The 20,064-nt window shown below is 37.1% G+C and overlaps 1 protein-coding gene across 6 annotated transcripts in view; it reads left to right on the top strand.

Moving 5' to 3' along the window:
- The window catches only part of FNDC3A (fibronectin type III domain containing 3A), a 109,391-nt gene extending 89,884 nt beyond the window's left edge, over positions 1–19,507 (top strand). For all 6 annotated transcript variants that reach the window (XM_050970625.1, XM_009102935.4, XM_050970643.1 and 3 more), the window contains 12 exons: positions 1,905–2,043; positions 3,678–3,746; positions 5,063–5,181; positions 7,234–7,339; positions 7,431–7,606; positions 8,646–8,759; positions 10,392–10,541; positions 10,626–10,909; positions 12,812–13,021; positions 14,368–14,534; positions 15,096–15,223; positions 17,733–19,507. In XM_050970625.1, coding sequence (XP_050826582.1) covers positions 1,905–2,043; positions 3,678–3,746; positions 5,063–5,181; positions 7,234–7,339; positions 7,431–7,606; positions 8,646–8,759; positions 10,392–10,541; positions 10,626–10,909; positions 12,812–13,021; positions 14,368–14,534; positions 15,096–15,223; positions 17,733–18,047 — 1,977 coding nt within the window. In that variant the 3' untranslated portion in view covers positions 18,048–19,507. The remainder of the gene's footprint in view (positions 1–1,904; positions 2,044–3,677; positions 3,747–5,062; positions 5,182–7,233; positions 7,340–7,430; positions 7,607–8,645; positions 8,760–10,391; positions 10,542–10,625; positions 10,910–12,811; positions 13,022–14,367; positions 14,535–15,095; positions 15,224–17,732) is intronic.
- The last annotated feature ends 557 nt before the right edge of the window (positions 19,508–20,064 follow it).

Below are 20,064 nucleotides of genomic sequence, written 5' to 3'. Positions count from 1 at the left end.
TATTATAATACATAAATGCTAACTGCCTGTTTAACTTGATTTGTAAGAGCACAAAGACAACCAGATGATTATTAATCCTGTAAAGTATATTGGGAGACTTAATGTCTGAGAGACATGTTAGCCTGCATTTCCTCTTCTCAGTCTACTAACATCACTACTATCATTTAGATTCTGCTCATTTTTAAAACAGAGATATAAAAGCTGAAAAAAACTCTTTCTTTTTTCTTTTTTTATTTTTTCCTAGGTGGTTTAGCTTTTTACTAAACTAAACTACAAAGTGAAGAGTAGCAAGAATTTGTTTTCCTAGAATCACAGAAAAGTCTAGGTTGGAAGGGACTCTTAGTGATCATCTGGGTAAAATTTGTATAGAAAGCCAGGCCTTATCTTAGGTAATTCAACCCTGTCCCAGCCCTGTTGAGCTGAGACTCCGGTAGTCCAGCAAGGATGATTCAACCACTTCTTTGGGCTGTCTGTTCTAATGGTAATTAATTTTCTTTTCTTATATCCAGCTAGAATTTCCTCTAACACACTTTGTGTCTGCTGGCTCTTGTCCTGTCATTACAGATCCTTTGGAAGGCAGTGTCTTCATCTCTTCTGTAACTGTCTCTTAGATGTTTGAAGGCTGTGATTAGACCCTTCCCAATGAAACCTCTTTTTACTCAGGCAGAGCAAAATAAAGCTTTTTTCCATGTCAGGTTCTCTAATCCTCTGATCATCATGCTGGCCCTCTTCTGAACTCTTTCCAGTTTCCCAGTGTCTCTTGAACTGGGAGGACCAAAACTGGACACAGTATTCCAAGCATGGTTTTAAAAGTGCTGAAAAAGTGACATAATTAAATCCTTTGTTCTGCTGGGTAAATTCTTGCTGATGTAGCCCATGAAACAATATGGTTTTGCTACTGCCAAGATGCTTTGCTGGTTAATTTGGCTTGCTCCTACTCAAATGCCAATATCCTTCTCAGCAGAGCTGAAAAAAGAAGAGCTGGGTAGAGTCAGACCCCAGACTGAAATGGTGCTGGGATTATTCCATCCCAGGTGCAAGACTGTATCTTTGTCCAAAGCACCTACAGTTCTTGTTCATGCAATATTTCAGTCTATCAAAATCTCTATGATGGCTCTTCCCTCCAGCAAATGTTTGTCTTCTCCTAGTTTGGTGCTATATGCAAATCTGGGAGCATCACTCACTCCTGTCATCCAGATCACTTCTAAAGATAATGAATAGAATCTGACATTGGATTGACTGCTGAGGAAATCCACTCATGAGCAGCTGCTAATTTTTTTTCAAACCATTAGCCAACACCCTTTGAGCCTGGCATTCTGTCAGGTTTTCTACAGCCATCTTGTGGTCCATCTGTTTAATCTTAACCAGCTTGTCTACGTAGATGTTGTGGAGATGTAACTAAAATTAGGCTAGATGATGTCCCCAGCTCTCCCCCATTTGTTAAGCAAGTTGTTTCATCATGGAAGCACTCAGGTTGGTTAAACATGATTTAGCCTTGACAAATATAATTCCTTGTCCTTCACATGACTTTCACGACAACCTTTGCCACAATGGTCCTTGGGACTGAAGAGTTTATAAAATCCCTTTGCGGTTGTTAATACAACTTACCCATATAAATACTTTTTCTATCTCAGTATTTATGTAAAAGAAGGTGCTACACTAGCATCCTTTTTTAAGGATTTGTTTTTTTCTGGCAATTTGCATGCATTTATATTTTCAGTATAGTGATTGTCTAACTATGGGACTAAGGAAAATGTAAAATGAATGTATATAATAACTTTAGGTTTTGTGTTAATTTATTATGTGTCTGTCTATATATACAATATAAATTTATTTGTTCTTATCATAAACAGTGAATAACATATCACTATCCAATGTTGATAGTATTTCATATATATTTGCAGGTCATTGCTTATAACTCAGAAGGGAAAAGCAGTCCAAGTGAAACAGTGGAGTACATTACTTGTCCAGACAAACCTGGAGTACCTTCAAAACCCACAGTGAAAGGAAAAATTCATGCACAGAGTTTTAAAATAATCTGGGGTAAGAATGTTTTCCAGCTTTAATTAGAGTATTTCTTCTGTATTTTTAATATATGTTATATATATAAAATATTTCTTATACAGAAGCTCAGGTTTTAATTTAGTAACACTTAAGTTAACTGAGCTTTATGATCCCTTTATACTGAAAAATACTGACTCAACATACTCAGTGTATGACTCAACATACTCATGGTACAGCTAATTATGTGGGAAGAATAATATGCTAATTGTGATAGGGACTGTTATTGCAGAGGACTGCAACACTTTAAAAAGTGTGGTTAATTGATGTAGTAAGAAGTTCTGATTTTCTGGCACAAAAAGTAAGTGCATGACATTCTAGATTCTTATTTAAAGAGAAGATTGAAGTTCAAACTGTATCTTCAAACTATTTGGTTTTGAGAGATAAATTTTTATTCGCTAAGGATGTTTTCCTTAAGCTCAGGAATTTTTAGCCTTATGCTGTAAAATAGGAGAAGGTTATTAGCAGAAAATCAAACAGTAAAATATTACATTTATTATCACTTCTTACCTATTTCCTTGTAATAATGCGTTTAATTCTTTAGCATCAGTAATAAGAAATTTACTTGTAGAGTGCAAATAGTATTCAGCAGGTCCAGCCTTGTATCTTCCCAGAGCACTCTGCTACATCAGGACCTGATACTTGATCTTTTATGTACAATACATAATGTAGGAAGTTATAAAAAATACCTGATTTTATATCAAAAGCTACCTAAAATATCAATTTATATATAAAACTGTTAATTATCTGTATTTGGAACAGTGATGTTCTTTCTATGTGGTTATTATTGTGACAATTTTATTTTCCTTTTGGAATAATTTCCTTCCAACCAAAAAGTGGTATCTGCCATCTATGTCTCATTTTATTTAGCTGGCATTTTATGATACATAACCCTTGCCTAAAAGCCAACATAATTTCATCCAGCACAAGCATAATGTGATGTTTAGGCAGGAGTACCCTTCTGTGTTGAAGTATAATGCTGTCTTTATATTTGTTCAAAATGTTGTTTCACATTACTTTCATTTTGCTGTTTTCTAAGTCATCTTTGAGAAACGGTATTAGGATTATATGTCAAAGAAAGGTCTGTAGATTTGTATCTTGTACATGAATACTGTACCAGGGAGGATAGTGCACTCAATTTCTAGTGATATATTAGATGTTAAGAGATAAGTCTTCAGTGTAGAGCTCTTGACTGTTCTATTCTGTCCCAAAATATTTAGGTTTTTGAAATTCTTTCCTTAAATGATTTTAAAATATTTTTACATACAAATCCATATGATAATTTTTTCCTGTCTGCAGTCCACATTACAGGACCATTAGAGTCTGTGTCCCTGAATCCATACTCAGGCACTTGAGACTGAATTGTTTGTTGTGGCATCTCCCAGGGGCGATTCCCTTGTCCCTTCTCCTGTGTAGAGTGTTCAGAAGGGCTGAGAGCTGGCTTTCACACAGCAGGACTTGGAATGATTTGCTGCTGCCCTGGACTTGTACACTCTCTATCTAAATAAGCACCCATCTCCAGCTGTCTGTTGATTTTGCCATAGGGAAATCCTCCTCAAAAGCTATAAAGCCATTTAAGTTACCTCACTTAGTTGGAATATTGCTGTTTTTTATAGATCCACCAAAAGACAATGGGGGAGCAGCAATACATACATATGTTGTGGAAATGTCTGAAGGCATAAGTGGTAAGTATTAGGATCATACATTGGCATTCACTTGTGTGGGTTTTTTTTTTTCTCCTGTCTCTGTGTGCATGTGGGAAGAATGAAATGTGTATTATGACTGGGAAAGTTATTGCCAGGGACTGACATCAAAAAGAAAATAGAGGCACTCTGATGCTTGTACACAAGAAATTCTTTTTCTCTGATTTAGAAAAGAGAGATGCCACAAAGTTCTGTGACGCAAGAGATGCTTTTTGTTTAACTTACTAATTAGGTCTATTCAGTTTTGGAAATGAAATTACATATTTCAGACATTTTAGGGCAAGAAGACAGGGACATGTAGCTTTGTTGTGTGCATGGCAGATGAAAGAAAAGCTTGTACTCCATTTGTCACTATTAAAAGAAAACAATGATGCAGCTGGGGTAACTTTCTGCCTATTTGCTTTTCTGTTCTTTCATGCAGAAAGGAAACTGACAGTATTTCTAAATTGGACATAAACCTATCTTGCTAAATTATTTAAAATCTAGTTAAGTAGCCTTATTGAGTTCAGAAACACAATCACATCAAAAATGAAAGCTTAAACTACTTTAGTGCTATGTCAGATTAAGACAGAGCACTGCTCCTAGATATGATGGAGGCCCTGTCAGGCTGTTAGTCTATTGCTTTCCTCTCTCTGTCACATGTCCACATTAAGCCACTTTGGAACAATGCACCCACGCCTTTAATGCAAATTTGGTGAGCTGTGCATTACATTTCATTCCCAGCCGTCTAAATTCTGTGTTGTATTGAGTTGTTGGAGATTTAATTAAAAGTCCCCAGGTTCCCTGCTTAAGATCTTAAAAAGAAAGACAGAATGCTCAAGAGTTTCTGATTTAAGAGTAGCAAATAATGGAATCAGAATTTCACATATGGGCCATGGGTTCTGGGCCATTCAGGAACACAGGAACAAACTTCACCAATTGTATACTGTAGTTACAGCCTGTAAAATTATAATGTAATTTGAAACTTGTTTTCCATGAAAAATTTTACTTTTGTATCTTTCCTATTTACTTGGTTATGATGTTGAATGTGCTTGCTGACCTAGTAAGTTCTTTTCTAGTTAAGTTAAATCCCAAATAAGGAAGCTATTTCACTTCTGCAGATCTACACCTAGGTAACAATCTTTATGAAATTACAGGATCTTCCAGGAAATTCAAAGCAGTCTCAATTTCTATTTTTTTTTTTAATAAACATCAGGCACACACTTTTTTTTAGTGAAATTAGGATATCTGCTGTTGCTGGTACTGAAGTGTGGCAAATTACACTTTGGTTCATTGCACACTTATTCCTAACCTTTCAGGAAACAAGTGGGATACAATATACAGCGGAGCCACTAGGGAACATGTGTGTGACCGACTAAATCCGGGCTCTTCCTACCGGTTACGTGTATATTGCATTGGGGAAGGAGGACAAAGCACGGTAATGTCAGCTAATATTTTTATTAAATAAAATATCCCTCTGTAAGAAAATCTGGTCCAGTAGATATTTAAGCAAATATTGTGCAGAAGTGCCTAGCAAAATAGCCATAACTAGAACCTCAGAGAAGTTCCAGTATTGCTGCACAGTGGTTTGAGTTTCTGCTCATTTGTTAAAGAAAAATATCTGAATATTCTTTCCTGATATGATTTTTTGTTTGACATGAGAGTCTTATTTACAGAAAAAGATACTTTTCCTATGTGACACATTTATACAATGTCATTTATTAAGGCCTAACCCAATACAGCAGTTTAAGAAGGGTACTTTAAAAGGAAATGTGGAATTGGTCACAGCACCAAGCATAACAGAGTTCACAAAGCATTTGGACAGTGGTTTCTCACATAATGGGATTCTTGGGGGTTGTCTTGGAGCTGGATTTTCATGATCCTTGTAGATCCCTTCCAACTCAGAAGATTCTGTGATTTTATGAATTTAATGTATTTCCCCTAGTCAGTGGAGTACCTTGTCTGAGTAGGCAAGTCACCCCAGCAGGCAGGGGAAGTCTTCACTCAGGCTTTATAGGGTTGTGCTGCCCATGCTCTCTCAAGCATAATTAAAATATTTACATTGCCCTATTTTTCAGTATTCCCAAACAATTTGCTGTGCCATACTGTGCTTATTTACACACACACACACACACACACACACACACACACATGCACTGTCAATTCTATGGTGTGGTTCAGCTGCCAGTGCCAAAATGTCTTGCTGTATTTGGTCTCCCTTCTCAGCAACAAGTGTAACAAAGCCAGCCCTGGCTCTCTGCAGACTTCCAGCAATGCTTTCCTGTCAAGCTGCTCTCACAAAAACCTTAAAGTCTTCCATTCTTGGTGTGTGTGATTTCTACCCAGCCCTGCCTTGTGACGTGAAATGCATGAGCACTTCCTCCACATAGAAGTCTCCTGCAAAGATAACCTTGGCTACATCCACCTTACCTTAAGAATAAATCTGGACTCCTTTAATGCTGGCTTGGCTTGCAGTGCTTTCCCATTCACCAATCCACAAGTCTTCTTTGGAGACTTTTGTTCTGCCTTTTGTTCTGTACTTCCCTACAGCCCAACCCCATGATTTTAGAATTAACCTTGAGTACCAAAGAGAAAATTATTTCTAGAAAGTCCCTATAATTTCTGAAGGTGTCAGAAATCAACAGAAGATCTGTGAAGAAAGATGTAATTAACTCCTGTGCAGCTTCTCATTAACATATGCAAAACTTTTAAGTAGCAGCAGTTGTTCAGTGCAACAGTATATTCAAGGAGCTAAAATGCAGATCATCCAGTCCACTCTTTCTTGAACACACGTAGAAACATGTAGTTGTGAAGTGAGATTCTGAGATTGATTTCTTCTGTAAACCTAAAGGCTTTCCAACTTCCTATTCATGCTGTATCAAGCTGAAGCTAATAACCCCTCATTGTCTCTGCTTACTTCTATCTGCATCCAGAACAGTCAATGACATCTGCTGCATGTGTTGTTATGTTCTTAGGTAATTTTTGCCCAAGCTTCAAATCAGAGGTAGAAAATTGTTGCTCATTAGATATTGCTAAGCAATTAAAAAGTTGAAATCTCTTTTTTTTAATCTCTTCTGATTGACACTTCTGCCCACTTTTGTTTTCTGAGAGGTTTTTCTATGGAAAGTATACAACACTTAGAGTAAGGGTTTAAAACTCATTAAACTGTAGTCTGATGCAAAGTAGGTTGAGTTTACATATTTCAAGCATCTATACTAGGTTTGTACTGATAATTTACCAGTTTTTAATTCTACTCCTTGCATGTGTACCAAAATACAAAAGCAAATTTTGCATATTGTGTGATCATTTTGGAATGGTTTATATTATGAGAAATACATACCAGATCACTTCAATATCTTCACATATTTGAAGATGTCATTAAAAAGGGGATGATCTTGTTTCTGACTCAGGTGTTTGCCTTTACTTACGCCATAACTGATAGGTCTTGGTTTGGCCTTGATAACTTCATTAATCTATCTTTCTTTTTTAGGTAACTGATTCCTTATTGGTGCAGACACCTGCAGTGGTTCCCGGTCCATGCCAGCCTCCAAGGCTACAGGGTAGACCAAGAGCAAGAGAAATTCAGCTGCGTTGGGGTAATTTTATTACAAGTGTTAGAGATTGTAAGGGATCCAAATGTATTACATGTTAAAATTAAATGAACTTTTCTTTCTTTCTTATTTCTAGGACCGCCCCAGGTAGATGGTGGTTCACCCATTACCTGTTATGGTCTGGAAATGTTTCAGGCAGAAAGCGATGAACACAGAGAGGTTTACCAGGGTTCTGATGTTGAGTGCACAGTGGGCAGCCTTCTTCCAGGGAGGATGTACAGCTTTAGACTGAGAGCAGCTAACAAGGCTGGGGTAAGGAGGCAGTCTGAAATGAAATTCATTACTGAGACTGCAATCACTATTAAGGATTTACGGTAATTTTAAAATTAGGATTTCCAAATGTAGAGTAATTTGGCTTACATAGCCTCTTGTGTGGGAACAGACAGTTAAACATCAGTTTATAATGAAGGGGATTTTTAGATGAAGGGAAGGGAAAATAGTTAATTATGTCTTTTTATCTGAACAATGATATTAGGAAATCATTAGGAAATGCTAAGTACTTTATTAAAACACTGTTACAACTTCACTATTCTCATGTGAAGTAAGGAAGCAAGTTATTTTTTGTATACAGCTTTGTAAATTGATTGACCTTTATTTTTACAGCTGTTGATGTTCAGAATTTAATAATTAGTGTTCCCTGACTCTCCATTTTTATATTTAGTTCAGCTTCTGAGTACATGTTCTATCAGATACAAGAATATTTTCCCTTTTGGAGTATTAAATGTGTTTAAATCAATTGTTGCTGTAGAACAAGCTTTTTAGTTATGTACCCAATGTCCTGATTTGTTCAAAAATGTACATTTCATTGCAAACTGTCAGGGTGCGTTGACACTTTGTGGAGAGGTCTGCAGCTTAAGCCTTTAAAGCACTGTCCTAACTTCTATCTTCTCTCCACCCTGCAAAGAATGGTTCATTGTTCAGCAGTTTTTGAATCCTTTATTTCTTTTCCATAGGTATAAATAGGCAGTACCATTTGGTTTATGTTCCAGTGCAGCCATCATGTAACTTCAGAATAAGGCTTTGGATAGTTCTTCCCTGGTTTTCCCAGGAATTTGAAGTGTCAAATGTATTCACATTGCATTTGCTGGAGTGGAGAAAAATTTATAGTTGTTTTGGAGAATAGTCAGATACTGAAATAAATCCTGAATCCACAGTCCACAGAAATTTATTTTATAAAGAAGTAATACAATGTTTCACGTTGCAGTTACATGTCCCTACTGTAGTAAACAGTTTTTTTTAAAGTAGTAATTTCATTTTTACAATGTAATTGTATCAACTCCCTTTTTAACAGTTTGGACCTTACTCAGAAAAATGTGAAATAACTACAGCACCTGGACCCCCAGATCAGTGCAAGCCCCCTCAAGTGGCATGCAGATCTGCTGCCTGTGCTCAGGTGTCATGGGAGGTAAGAATGCTATGCTAACACCTTTCTTAACGTCATGGTCTTCTGCATTTTTAAGTTCAGCTTGAAAAGTCTAATGCTGTATTTTAGTCATTCTATTTTTAACCAAACTTACCTGATTATCCAATAAGTAAAACTTTAGTCATTCATCCTGCCATTGTAAGGCAGCAGTAAGTTAGCAGGGTGCAGGTACTGGATCTTACTGTGTTCTTTTGTTTCAAAGTTTTGCCACAGCTGCTGCTTTGCAATTCTGAGTGATGCAGTCTCTCTTAAAATTTTTCTTTAACATAGTTACAGTTCCTCAGAGACAATGTATCCACATAATACAATAGATTATTGTGCGCTTCTTGGTTTTATAATCTGATGTACTTTTATATAATTACATCAGTAATAATGTAGCAAAAGCCTCACAGACTTCCTATAAACACATAGTATTTAGATATCTGATTTAAAAAATGTAATAGATAAAAATTAAGCTTGTAGAAAGAAAGATTCTATCTGGGAATACTCTTTAAACACAGCTTTTTAGTGGCTTAGAGATGGGGTGAAGTATCTGAGTTACAGAACTATACAGAAAAAAAAATTAAACTGTTTTACCTGGAAATTAGTGTTTATGCTTCCTGCTGGAGGAATGTCAGAGGAGCACTCCTTAAATATCTACAAGGCAAAGCCTTTTTTAAAAACTACCATAAGACATTTCAGGTAGAGTTAATTTGAGTGATGTTAGATGTCTGTTTTACCGAGTAACACAGTAATTAAGGCACGAGTAGACCTCTAAATGTCGTTTAGTTCAACCTTCTTTTCAAATAGGTTAAGTTTCTTAGGGCCTGCCTTTCCCAGTGAAATTTTTATTTATCTCCAAGAATGGAGATGTTTCAGCCTAGTAAAACTGTCTGGGTAAACTCTCATTCTGTAGGATTTATTTTTGGTTATGTCTAGTCAAAATTCCCTTTAATGCAAGTCATGACTCTTGTCTTGGCACTGGGCTACCTTCACGAAAAACTTTCATAATAATGTTTATACCCTCTCAGTATGTAATTTAAGGCAGCAGTAAGATCTTCCCTTAGGTGGATCACCTGGCTATCAAATAAACTTTACTTTTTTGTTGTGTGTTGCACTCCTGATTCCTGAGCCTTTGCTGGACCTACTCCATGATGTCAATATCGATCTCCTTTTGGGGATCCCAAGACAGGACATAGTACTGGAGATGCAACCTCACAAGTACTGAGTAGGGGGAATCATTATTCCTTTTACCCGTCTTGCTGCTCATTTGCTAATACAACCAATATGTAGTTAACCTTCATCAGACATACAGTGCTGATTCTTATTCAGCTTTCTCTCCAGGACACACAGGGGTTGTTTTGGTTTTTTTTTTTTTGGTAAAGGTTGCTCCTCAGGCTGTACTTTTTTGTAGCAGTCCAGGACTTTGTGTTTGCAATTGTCGGAGTTCAACTTCCTGAAATTTGTATCAGATTCTGCCTGTTATTTGTATTGTACAAAATTAAAAATCAGCAAGGAAATGGGAGGGTAAGACTCCTCTGGAACAGAAACAAAATATAGTTGTGGTGACTTTTGTTGATTTTTTTCTCTTATGTCAGTATATTTAGCTTCTAATTATTGCTATCCATTTTAAAGGTACCAGTGAGCAATGGAGCTGATGTCACAGAGTATCGACTGGAGTGGGGCGGTGTGGAAGGATGCATGCAAATCTCCTACTGTGGGCCTGGGCTCAGCTGTGAAGTGAAAGGGCTTTTGCCTGCCACTATATACTATTGCAGGGTTCAGGTAAAGATGTAAAACTGTTGTTAATAAAATCTGGAAACAAGAATTGACTCTGCCATAAAAACATGGTCTACTTTGGAATTGCAGGCAGTGAATGTTGCAGGTGCAGGCCCTTTCAGTGAAGTAGTGGCATGTATGACTCCAGCCTCTGTACCTGCAGTGGTGACCTGTCTTCGTGGACTAAGTGAAGATGAAGTTGAAAGTCCACACTATTCTCCTTCCACATGCCTTGCTATAAGCTGGGAAGAACCTTGTGACCATGGATCTGAAATACTTGGCTACAGCATAGACTTTGGAGATAAGCAGCCAATAACTGTTGGGAAGGATCTGACCTATATTATAGAAAGCTTACAGCCAGATACTACCTACAGGTATGTGATGCACAGTTCTTGACAGCCTGCTGTTTCTTCCACAAAAGCGGATGCTTTGTTTCCTTGGGTTTTCCTATTGTCTTTATTATTACTCTCAAAACACATTAGTGCACAGCCATGGAGCAAAAGGAAGTTTTGTAATGATGATCATCATAAATAGATGTGCTATTTTTATTTTTTTCCAACAAATAACTTATGTTAGTTTATTGCAGTATTGTTGTATCTGTTTGGTTAATGTGTCAGTTTAACTGAATTCACATCACATATTCAGATTCATAACTGATTTTGGACTGGTTGCTTCTCTGTTTGAAAAGGCAAAATTCATCCAAGGAAGGACTATGCCTTGTCTGATCTAATGACAGCTCATGGCAACTTGCAGTGCCTTATCTGCAGAAAAGTGGAAGTCAGCATGAACAGAATCAGTTTAAAAAATCAGCCAGCTATGCCTCTCTTTTGAAGAATCATCAAGGGATGATTGCTGAAATCATCCCTTATATTCAGTTCAAGGGTTACTGAAAAATATAAATGCAAAAATCAGTAGTTTTGCCTGAAGGCACTACATCCCTGTTACAAAAACATGTCTTCAGTGTAAAAGGAAAATGGCAGTCCCACTGAAGTCAGACTTTTAATACACTCTGATTTCAGTATAATTAGGATATCGTGTGGCTATGCAGTTTTCTGAATCCTTAATTACTGTTTTATGGCTTTATGTGAGAATACAGTGTTTCTGTGTGCCTTATAATTATTTAACAATAATGCTGGCAATCTGAAGAGCTGTTGCTCTGTGTGTCAGTAGACTGAAAAAAAGAGTCATTCCCATTGCAGAGATAGGTCTGTACTTCTGCCCACATAAGTTTTTTTTATAGAATAGACTGTCAACTCCTTGTGCAAATGAAAAATTGCATGTATTAACCTTAGTTCTGGGCTGTAATAAATTAGCATAATGTTAAAAATTTCTGCAGTGAAGGAGAAATATTTATTCTTTAGCCTGCATATACACATTTGTGTTTCCACATTTTGCAGTTGTGTGGTTGACTATTTCAGAATTTAATTAGTGTGATTACTTTTTTCCAGTTACCTAGATACTGTTTTGGACAAGCAAATGTTAAGTCTGCAAAATTAAATTAGATACACTTTGCTCCCTGTGGCTACTTGTGAAATATGTAAAGAGCCTCTGTTTTCTGCTTTTTCCTTTTCAGAAATAAATTTCTTAGCTAAGTCTTTTAATTTTTACTTACAAATCTAATGTACATTGTCATCATTGGAGTATCAAAGAAGAAAAACCCTGCCTTATCCCTGCATACCAAGTTCTACAACTTCCTCAGCTTTGTGTCTTTTGGCAACTTTTGGTTTCCCCCTCTCACTTTGCAGGCAGACCCAGGAGGGCTTGTGTTTGCAAGTGCCCAGAGATGTGTTACTGGTGGAAACAGCAAGAGAGGTGGCTGGGTACCATCGCTTTATTTTCACACAAATAGGATCTGTTCAGAAAAGTCCATAAAAATGTCTGTTAGTCATCCTTGAACTCACCTGATAAAACAGTCTCAGATATGGTTCCCCCTCTTTGGGGTGGGTTTTTTTAACTTTCCTCATCACTGCAGTGTGGCTATCAAAATTTTGGTTCAAGTCCTGCACAGTCAGAAAGATGGACCACTCTTGAAGTAACTCACAGAGCTTTTGCATCTTTTCACTAATGTGAATTTACTTTGAATATTTTTATTTCTAATCAAGCCAGCTCCTTAAAATGTACAGAAAGTGATGCACCTGCATATTCTTCACAGTCTATCAAAACATAATATTGATAAAAGTCTTTATTGTAGATAGTACCATTATTCTCTATTTAATGACAGTTATTTTTAGAATCTAATTTCAAGTTAATTTATTCTCTCCTTTTCCAAATACTAGGGTACGAATTCAAGCCCTAAATAGTCTTGGAGCGGGTCCTTTCAGCCACACCATAAAACTGAAAACAAAGCCTCTCCCCCCGGATCCACCTCGCCTGGAATGTGCTGCATACAGTTCTCAGACTCTCAAGCTGAAGTGGGGAGAGGGAACTGCGAAAGTATTAACTGACTCCATCCAGTACCACCTTCAAATGGAGGATAAAAATGGAAGGTTGGTTTTGGCTTTGCTTTAATCTGCCCATTGTCACTGTGGTCTGATGTTTGGGAGATGGCAGCAAAGGGCAAAATCCCTTTATGCTTTGGTGAATTTACAGCAGGTGTAGGAGGTCGTCTCTTCAGACAAGGCAAGAAGGGCTCTAGTGTTCTGTGCTGAGAAGTACAAGATAAAAAACTTCATTGTTTTTTACTTACAGTTCAACATGAAGAGTTTAATACACTTTTCTCCCTCACTTTTAAATATTTTGTCAAAGTAACAAGTCCAATCAGTGTTGTGAATTTTATATACTTAATATTGGAAGGGATGAATGCTTTACTCCCTGTTGCCTTATATGCAATTATTTTAGTAGAAATTAATACAGTTTATTTTGAGGGATTCTTTGTCTCATGTTAAATAGAATGTCAGCTGAGGTGGTACAGCAAGAACCCTTGCCCAAATGGTTAAATAAGCAGTACTGCTCCTAAGTGTTCTGTGTCTGATGAGCAGCTTTAGCTTGACAAAAAGATAAAAGAGATCCACTCTGTGAAATTGCTGTGCTGTAAGGAGGAAAATAAATTGACTGTTTAAGTGGGAGGAAATTCATTGCCATTCCTAAAGACTAGATATGTGCAGGTACCATCTGTTTTAATTTTAAAAGACAAGAACGAGCTAGATAACAACCCCTGCAGGAAGAGAGAAGTTCGTGCTGTGTCCTGGGGACACCAAGACTGAAAATCAAACAAGAGTTGCCATGATCGGTTTGTGCAAGAATTGCCACATGAAGGCCAGTGGCCAGTGTACAAAACTCCCAGAAACAGATTTGGTGTGCACTACAAGTGTGACTCTGCCCTTCTGTGCTGGTCTGCATGAGACCATCTCCAACAATTATGTACAAAAGCAACTGGATCCATGGCACACACCTATTTTTAGGTGTAGTAAGGGAGAGTTGCAAAGGGGCAAAAAGCTAAAATCTAGTTACCTAAGTTTGAAAAGCTAAAAATGTTCGAGGAGTAGAAGCAAAAAAAAAAAAAATGCAGTTCATTGAGAGATACATCTGCTGTCTTTTCTTATTGTTTCAAATGCAAAATAGTTTCTTTAAATGCTTAGGAACATTTTTAGTAAGAGAGAATCTGTAGTGCTCTTTGTGCAAGAGATTTTTATTTCAAAGACATGAGAAATAAAAACTTGCCCCTGGAAAATGAGCTTATTGTTTTATAGCAGCCAGAACACTGTTTAACTCTGAAATAAGTGTTTCTGGGCTTTTCATTAGATTCTGGGAAATTATGGGAACAGATTTCAAGACAATACTGCTTCTGAAGTCCTTGTCTGTGTTCAAAATAAGCTGCTTGTTCCATTTTCAGGTTTGTATCCTTATACAGAGGACCATGTCATACATACAAAGTTCAAAGACTCAGTGAGTCAACATCATACAAATTTTGTATTCAGGCATGTAATGAAGCTGGTGAAGGTCCCCTTTCTCAAGAATATATTTTCACTACTCCCAAATCTGTTCCAGCTGCCTTGAAAGGTAAGAATGCTTCTTTTTTCATTTGAGGGGTGGGAGGATAGCAGGTTGATTTTGGTATTATGTTGTATTTGGGATATTGAGAATATTAAGCCCTTTTCAAGTGCAGGTAGGGATAGTGTGAGAAGCCTCTTTTCAGGTAGTTGCCTAAAATATTCACTCCAAAAATGGAAAACTCAGGGTCTATGCATTCTTTGACCTAAGAAGTTTGTACTTAGTTCTCCTGCTTACCAGGAGAGTGGCAAGTTAAGGTGAAAATGCTTTCTAGCATGTTTAGAATAATTTTAAGCATTGTTTGGTTTTTTTATGGTATATGATGCACACTTACTAAATTTTATTTGCTTTCTCTTGGATGATACCTAAACTAGGAAGAGAAGCCTATATGAATTATTAGTTGTTGCTCCAGAAAACACTGGAGGAAGAATAAATTTGAATCTGAATCTTTTATTTCTCTGAGATAAAATAGGAGGTAGAATTTGTCATTTTAAAGGTATTAGAATATGACAGTATGTGATGGGGAAAGCAGAACTAGCTGTCAGTTTTATGCTTTCTTCCTTCCTTCAGCACCAAGGATAGAGAGAATAAACGATCACACTTGTGAAATCACATGGGAGGTTCTGCAGCCCATGAAGGGTGATCCAGTTATCTACTGTCTTCAGGTCATGGTGGGAAAAGACTCAGAATTCAAACAGGTATGATGTGTTTAAGTTACTGTAGTTTTCTTTGATTATTCTTTGTGATAACTAGTTTAGTAAAACTAGTTGAGATTAGATTTAGTAAAGTTTTTGTGTTCCAGCATGGTTTTAGTCACCATGTTAACTTTTTATTACTAAATAATACAAGGTAATATCTCCTAAACCCATCTCCTTCATTTCAGAAGGAGATTCTGTACTAAATTACAGCCTCTCTGGGTTACACTGATGTTCACTAAATACAGCTTGACACATCAAGTGGTGAGGAAGCCATCCACTAATGGAACAACTGACAAAAAGAAATCTTTTAGCTAATGGTACAGATTTGAGACTCGGGAGAAAAGGGGCAAAGGGTTCTCTTAACACTAAGAGCAAAGAAGCAGTTCAAAATGCCAAGGTACAAATTATCCTGCATTCAATGTTAATATTGCTTCCCAGTTTGGTTTTTTTGTTTCACAGTTTATAAACTGCCTGATATTTGACATGAAATTTGGCTTGAAAACTGTTTCATATTATTAAGTCAAGGAACTTTCCTTCCAGGACAGAAACAGTTAATTCTAGTATATTATAATTTTATTATAGTTAAATATTAAGTAAGTTTCACCTGTGCTTTGGTAGATTATATGCCTTAATATTTTCATAACTTTTAGTGTAGCACTGTGTTTGTTATGGCCATTTGTTAAATTTTTCAGTAAAAGATGAACTATAAACTGAGATGTCTTGCCACGTGGATAGTCTTTTTTGTAACTTCAACATTGTAAATGCAACATTAGGTACCTAAGGTGTGGTCTCTGTTGCTTTTAGACACAGAATTAAATCACGCTCTGATTATCAGTGTGTGTTGCCAAATGACCTGGACAAGAAAATAAAGTTGGCTCTTTGAGTATGGTAATAACAAAGTAGACTGAGGTGTGTGATTGTTTTTGCCTCTGCAGAGCAGTCTATTTTAGTAGAATAAAATGAAAAGACTAATTTGCAGAAATTAAAATTAGAACAGTTAAGAAGTAAACAGTATGAAAACAGCCTTTAACGCACTTATACATGATGGTGGCAATTTTATTTGACAGGGATAAAAAAAAAAACCTGCCTGGAAGTCTGCTCTAAGCTGTTCCCTGCTATTTCACTGCCAAAACTTCACTCTCCTCTCCTCCTTCTTCGTGATCTGTCATCCAAATTGCTCATGTCATTGCTCCCTCCATGCTACAGACAAAATAAGTTAATAATGTGCTGTTTGAGCTGTATACATCAGTCAAAGATCTTAAAAGGGTTAGAAAGCAACCATATAAAAACCCCAGGAAACACACTGGAAAGGAAGGCAACTTCTGGCAAGGCACTGGGGACAAGCAGCTGAGGATGTTAACCCCTGCTAGGTGGCATAGCTGGAGCTGGAGTAGGGTGTGCGTCAGTGGCCTGTTTGCTCACTCCCAAATGCGTGATCCAAATTAGCAAAATTTTGAGGAAGCTGCACTTCCGATAGACTGCCCTGCCTCAGAGAGAAAGTCTCTAGGTTGTAGTAAAGCTCAGCTTGTCAGAGGACTCTTGAGTCTAAGAGTAGCCTCAGGCACAGCAAGAGCTGTTCGAACAGCAGAATCAGAAAGGATTTCCTGTTTCTTTACTTTTCTAGTGTGCATTATCAGGGTACTGTCTAACAGTATGGTAACTGTAGGGAAAGCTCCTGAGATGTGATATTTCTGTATTGTGCTACCAGTTAAATAAAGGAAATCCAGATATTTGGAGGTGGGAGGGTGAAGGGGTTTAAAGAGAGAAATCAAATTTTGCAGTGCTATTCACTTTATACCTCCCTACCTATTGAAGTTACCTGTAACTGCACCCCTGTGCGGTTATTTTGTTGGCTTTCACAGAACCTTTGCATAGCTGCAAATTTAATTTGTTTGAGAAACTGGAGTTTAGATTTCACTGAAATAGGGACTCCATGCTGAAGCATTGTGAACTCATGGTAACTTGCCAACTGAGACACCTCTGAAGAGCACCCTCACAAGTTATCTCTGTCTTGGGAATATGATGAAATTAAGAATCACAAAGAGAACTCTGTGGCTTTCCTTGATAAAGTGTTTATTGGGATAAATCATAATATTTTAAATACAGATAACTACAACAAAGTACATTGGATTGGATTAGACTTAATGAATTGGCTTGACATGGAGTTAACTGCCTAAAATCCTATGATACAATATTGTATATTGCATCACATTGTGAGTGGTCACTAAAACATCTGAAGGCTGGGGATTGTGACAGAGTTTATTTGGTCTGTACTCATCATTCCAGACAACCAAGCGTAGTTCTTGTGCCACAAAATAACTGGAGACTTTATCGGGTATTTAAGTTGTGTGTTTGAGCTTTTTGTCCATTTTTCTTTGCATTGGTGAAAACACTGGTGAGTTGTCATCCTTTTTAGTTACCTTCACCATAAACAAAACCATTCTAAGATACATGTGCGTATATAGTACTTTCTTACTTGAAGTTTCCCTTTTTCCCCCCTTATTTCCAGATTTACAAGGGCCCAGACTGGTCGTTCCGATACACAGGCCTCCAGCTGAACTGTGAATACCGATTCCGCGCATGTGCCATTCGCCAGTGCCAAGAGGCCGCGGGTCACCAGGACCTGGTGGGCCCCTACAGCGCCCCAGTGCTATTCATCTCTCAGAGGACTGAGCCACCGGCAAGCACCAACAAGGACACTGTGCAAACCACAAGGACACAATGGTCACAGAGCGACCAAGTGTGTGCTGCTGTCATCCTTGCACTTTTTGCTATCTTTTCCATTCTGATTGCTGTTATCATTCAGTACTTCGTCATAAAGTGAAGAAAAGAGATCTATTTTATAATGCTGCCCATTACATTTTACTTTCTCATAATCTAAAAGTAATTCTGTTCTCTTGCTTTTACAAAACCAGGCATTTAGCACCGGCATTGTGACTGATGCAAACTTTCTCAGCCACTTTAAAATGCTTACTCGTAGGTATAGGCTGACACATGTTGTTAAAATGCAAGCCACAGAAATATAATATTTTCTTTATATGCCTTCATGCAGTACAAACTCGATATGGGGCAGGCACGCAGTGTTTAAGGAAAAGGGTTTGACCAGTAAACGCAAGGGTAAAGGTGATTTCCTGGCCCACACTTCTAAGGGTTGCTAACATAACAGGGAAGAATGTGTAGATCGCATTTAAAACTTACACTAACAAACTTGTGCTGTACACAATATTAATCTGATGCTGTGAAAGCAATTTAGCGCTGTATTTCTACCTCCTCATTTGTCTTAATTATTTGGGAAGCAGGATTTATGCTGATAAACAGAAGGGGCTTTTCTCAGGCAGCAAATAATAAACTGGATGGAAGAGTATGCATGAAGGAAGCTTCTTATCTGATAAATGTGGAGTTCTTCACTGCAAGTAGATGTTTTCGAAAGACTACAAGGAGATGGCACAGGTGATTTATTTTACCCCCAGGATTCGGTGTTTACTTACAAAAAATGCCTCTTTTACTTCTTCTGAATATAGAAGGGAGTGTGTGAGAGACCTTCTTAGATTTGTTATTTAAATTGAAAAACACATTTCCAAAGTTGACCTTTGATTGGATGCAGTTTATACAGATGTCTGTGCCCTCTAATTTTGGCTAGTCAACAGAATTTTGAGATAAAATTCATTATTGAATTTTTGCTGTTTCCTCAACATTCACTTGCCATATCCACCAGAAATTAGCACTGCCTTTTTTTATTCGTTTTGTTTCTATATTTCTTTCTCTTTTTTCCCTTCCTTTCTTTCTTTTCTTCTTTCTTTGGGGCACCAAATCAGAAGACGAAGTGTAGTAATTTGCACCAGAAAACTTAAAGCTGCTTTTTTCTTGAGATCCTAATGTTTAATGTAATGTCTCTTTGGATACTGTACCAAATTGTTGATTGCATGTAGTTAATGTTGCATTAGAGCACTTTGCAATTGCATAACTCATCAATGTTTTGTGAGCTTGCATTTGTGAGTTCTTGAATGACCAGACTGAATTTTAACAAGTATCCCATTGAACATCTTGCTAGATGTCAATGATTGCCAGTGACACAAAGCTTGTAGTGAAACTATCTTTAAAAAAAAAAAATCCTTGTCTCATCACACTTATGTTATTTGTTATACACTTTGTAATTAGCTACTTTTAATTTATTTGAGTTACAAGATAGTGGATCATTAATGACTTCTAGTTGTGTTCAGTTTAGCATTTTTAATAGTATTAAACACTTCTGTCAGTCTTTATAATAATAAAAAAAGGAACCTCTGTCTTGTGCTTTGAAGATCTCTGAAGAATTTCTCTTATATTAGAACGGGCATGTATTGTAATTGTTTATACGTCCAATGATCTGTGCTGTAGAATAATGTTGCTGAGTTTCGTTTTTTTTAAAGAAAAAAAAAAGAAATGGCGAAGAACTTGGCCTCCAGGTGGCAAGAACGATCTGTCTTTAAAATGTACTGTATGTTTACATTTTATTTCTTAATTTGTCATTTGTACGTATAGGCTGATACCTTCCCGCAGGATACCGCGATAACTGATGTTTTCTAGAACCTTCTTAAAAGTGCCATGTTTGGCAGTGCAAATGAGGTTGCGTGTCACAGCCCAGAGATTTCTTATGGTTGAATGTCTAAAACGGTAAGATTTGTTACTGCAGGCAACCTGCAGTGACTTACGTTTTTCATAGTAAAATTCAAATGAGCTCCTATTTTTGATAGTCATTTAATAGTGTATTTGCCATTTGAGCCTCAGTGCATATTACTGCATTGAAGACAGTTTTTAATGTAATCTTAATTTTACCTCATATACTGTACATTCCAAAAATA

Source organism: Serinus canaria, chromosome 1 (genome assembly GCF_022539315.1).
Source record: "Serinus canaria isolate serCan28SL12 chromosome 1, serCan2020, whole genome shotgun sequence".
Taxonomy (NCBI): domain Eukaryota; kingdom Metazoa; phylum Chordata; class Aves; order Passeriformes; family Fringillidae; genus Serinus; species Serinus canaria.
This window is presented reverse-complemented; position numbering and strand designations above follow the sequence as displayed.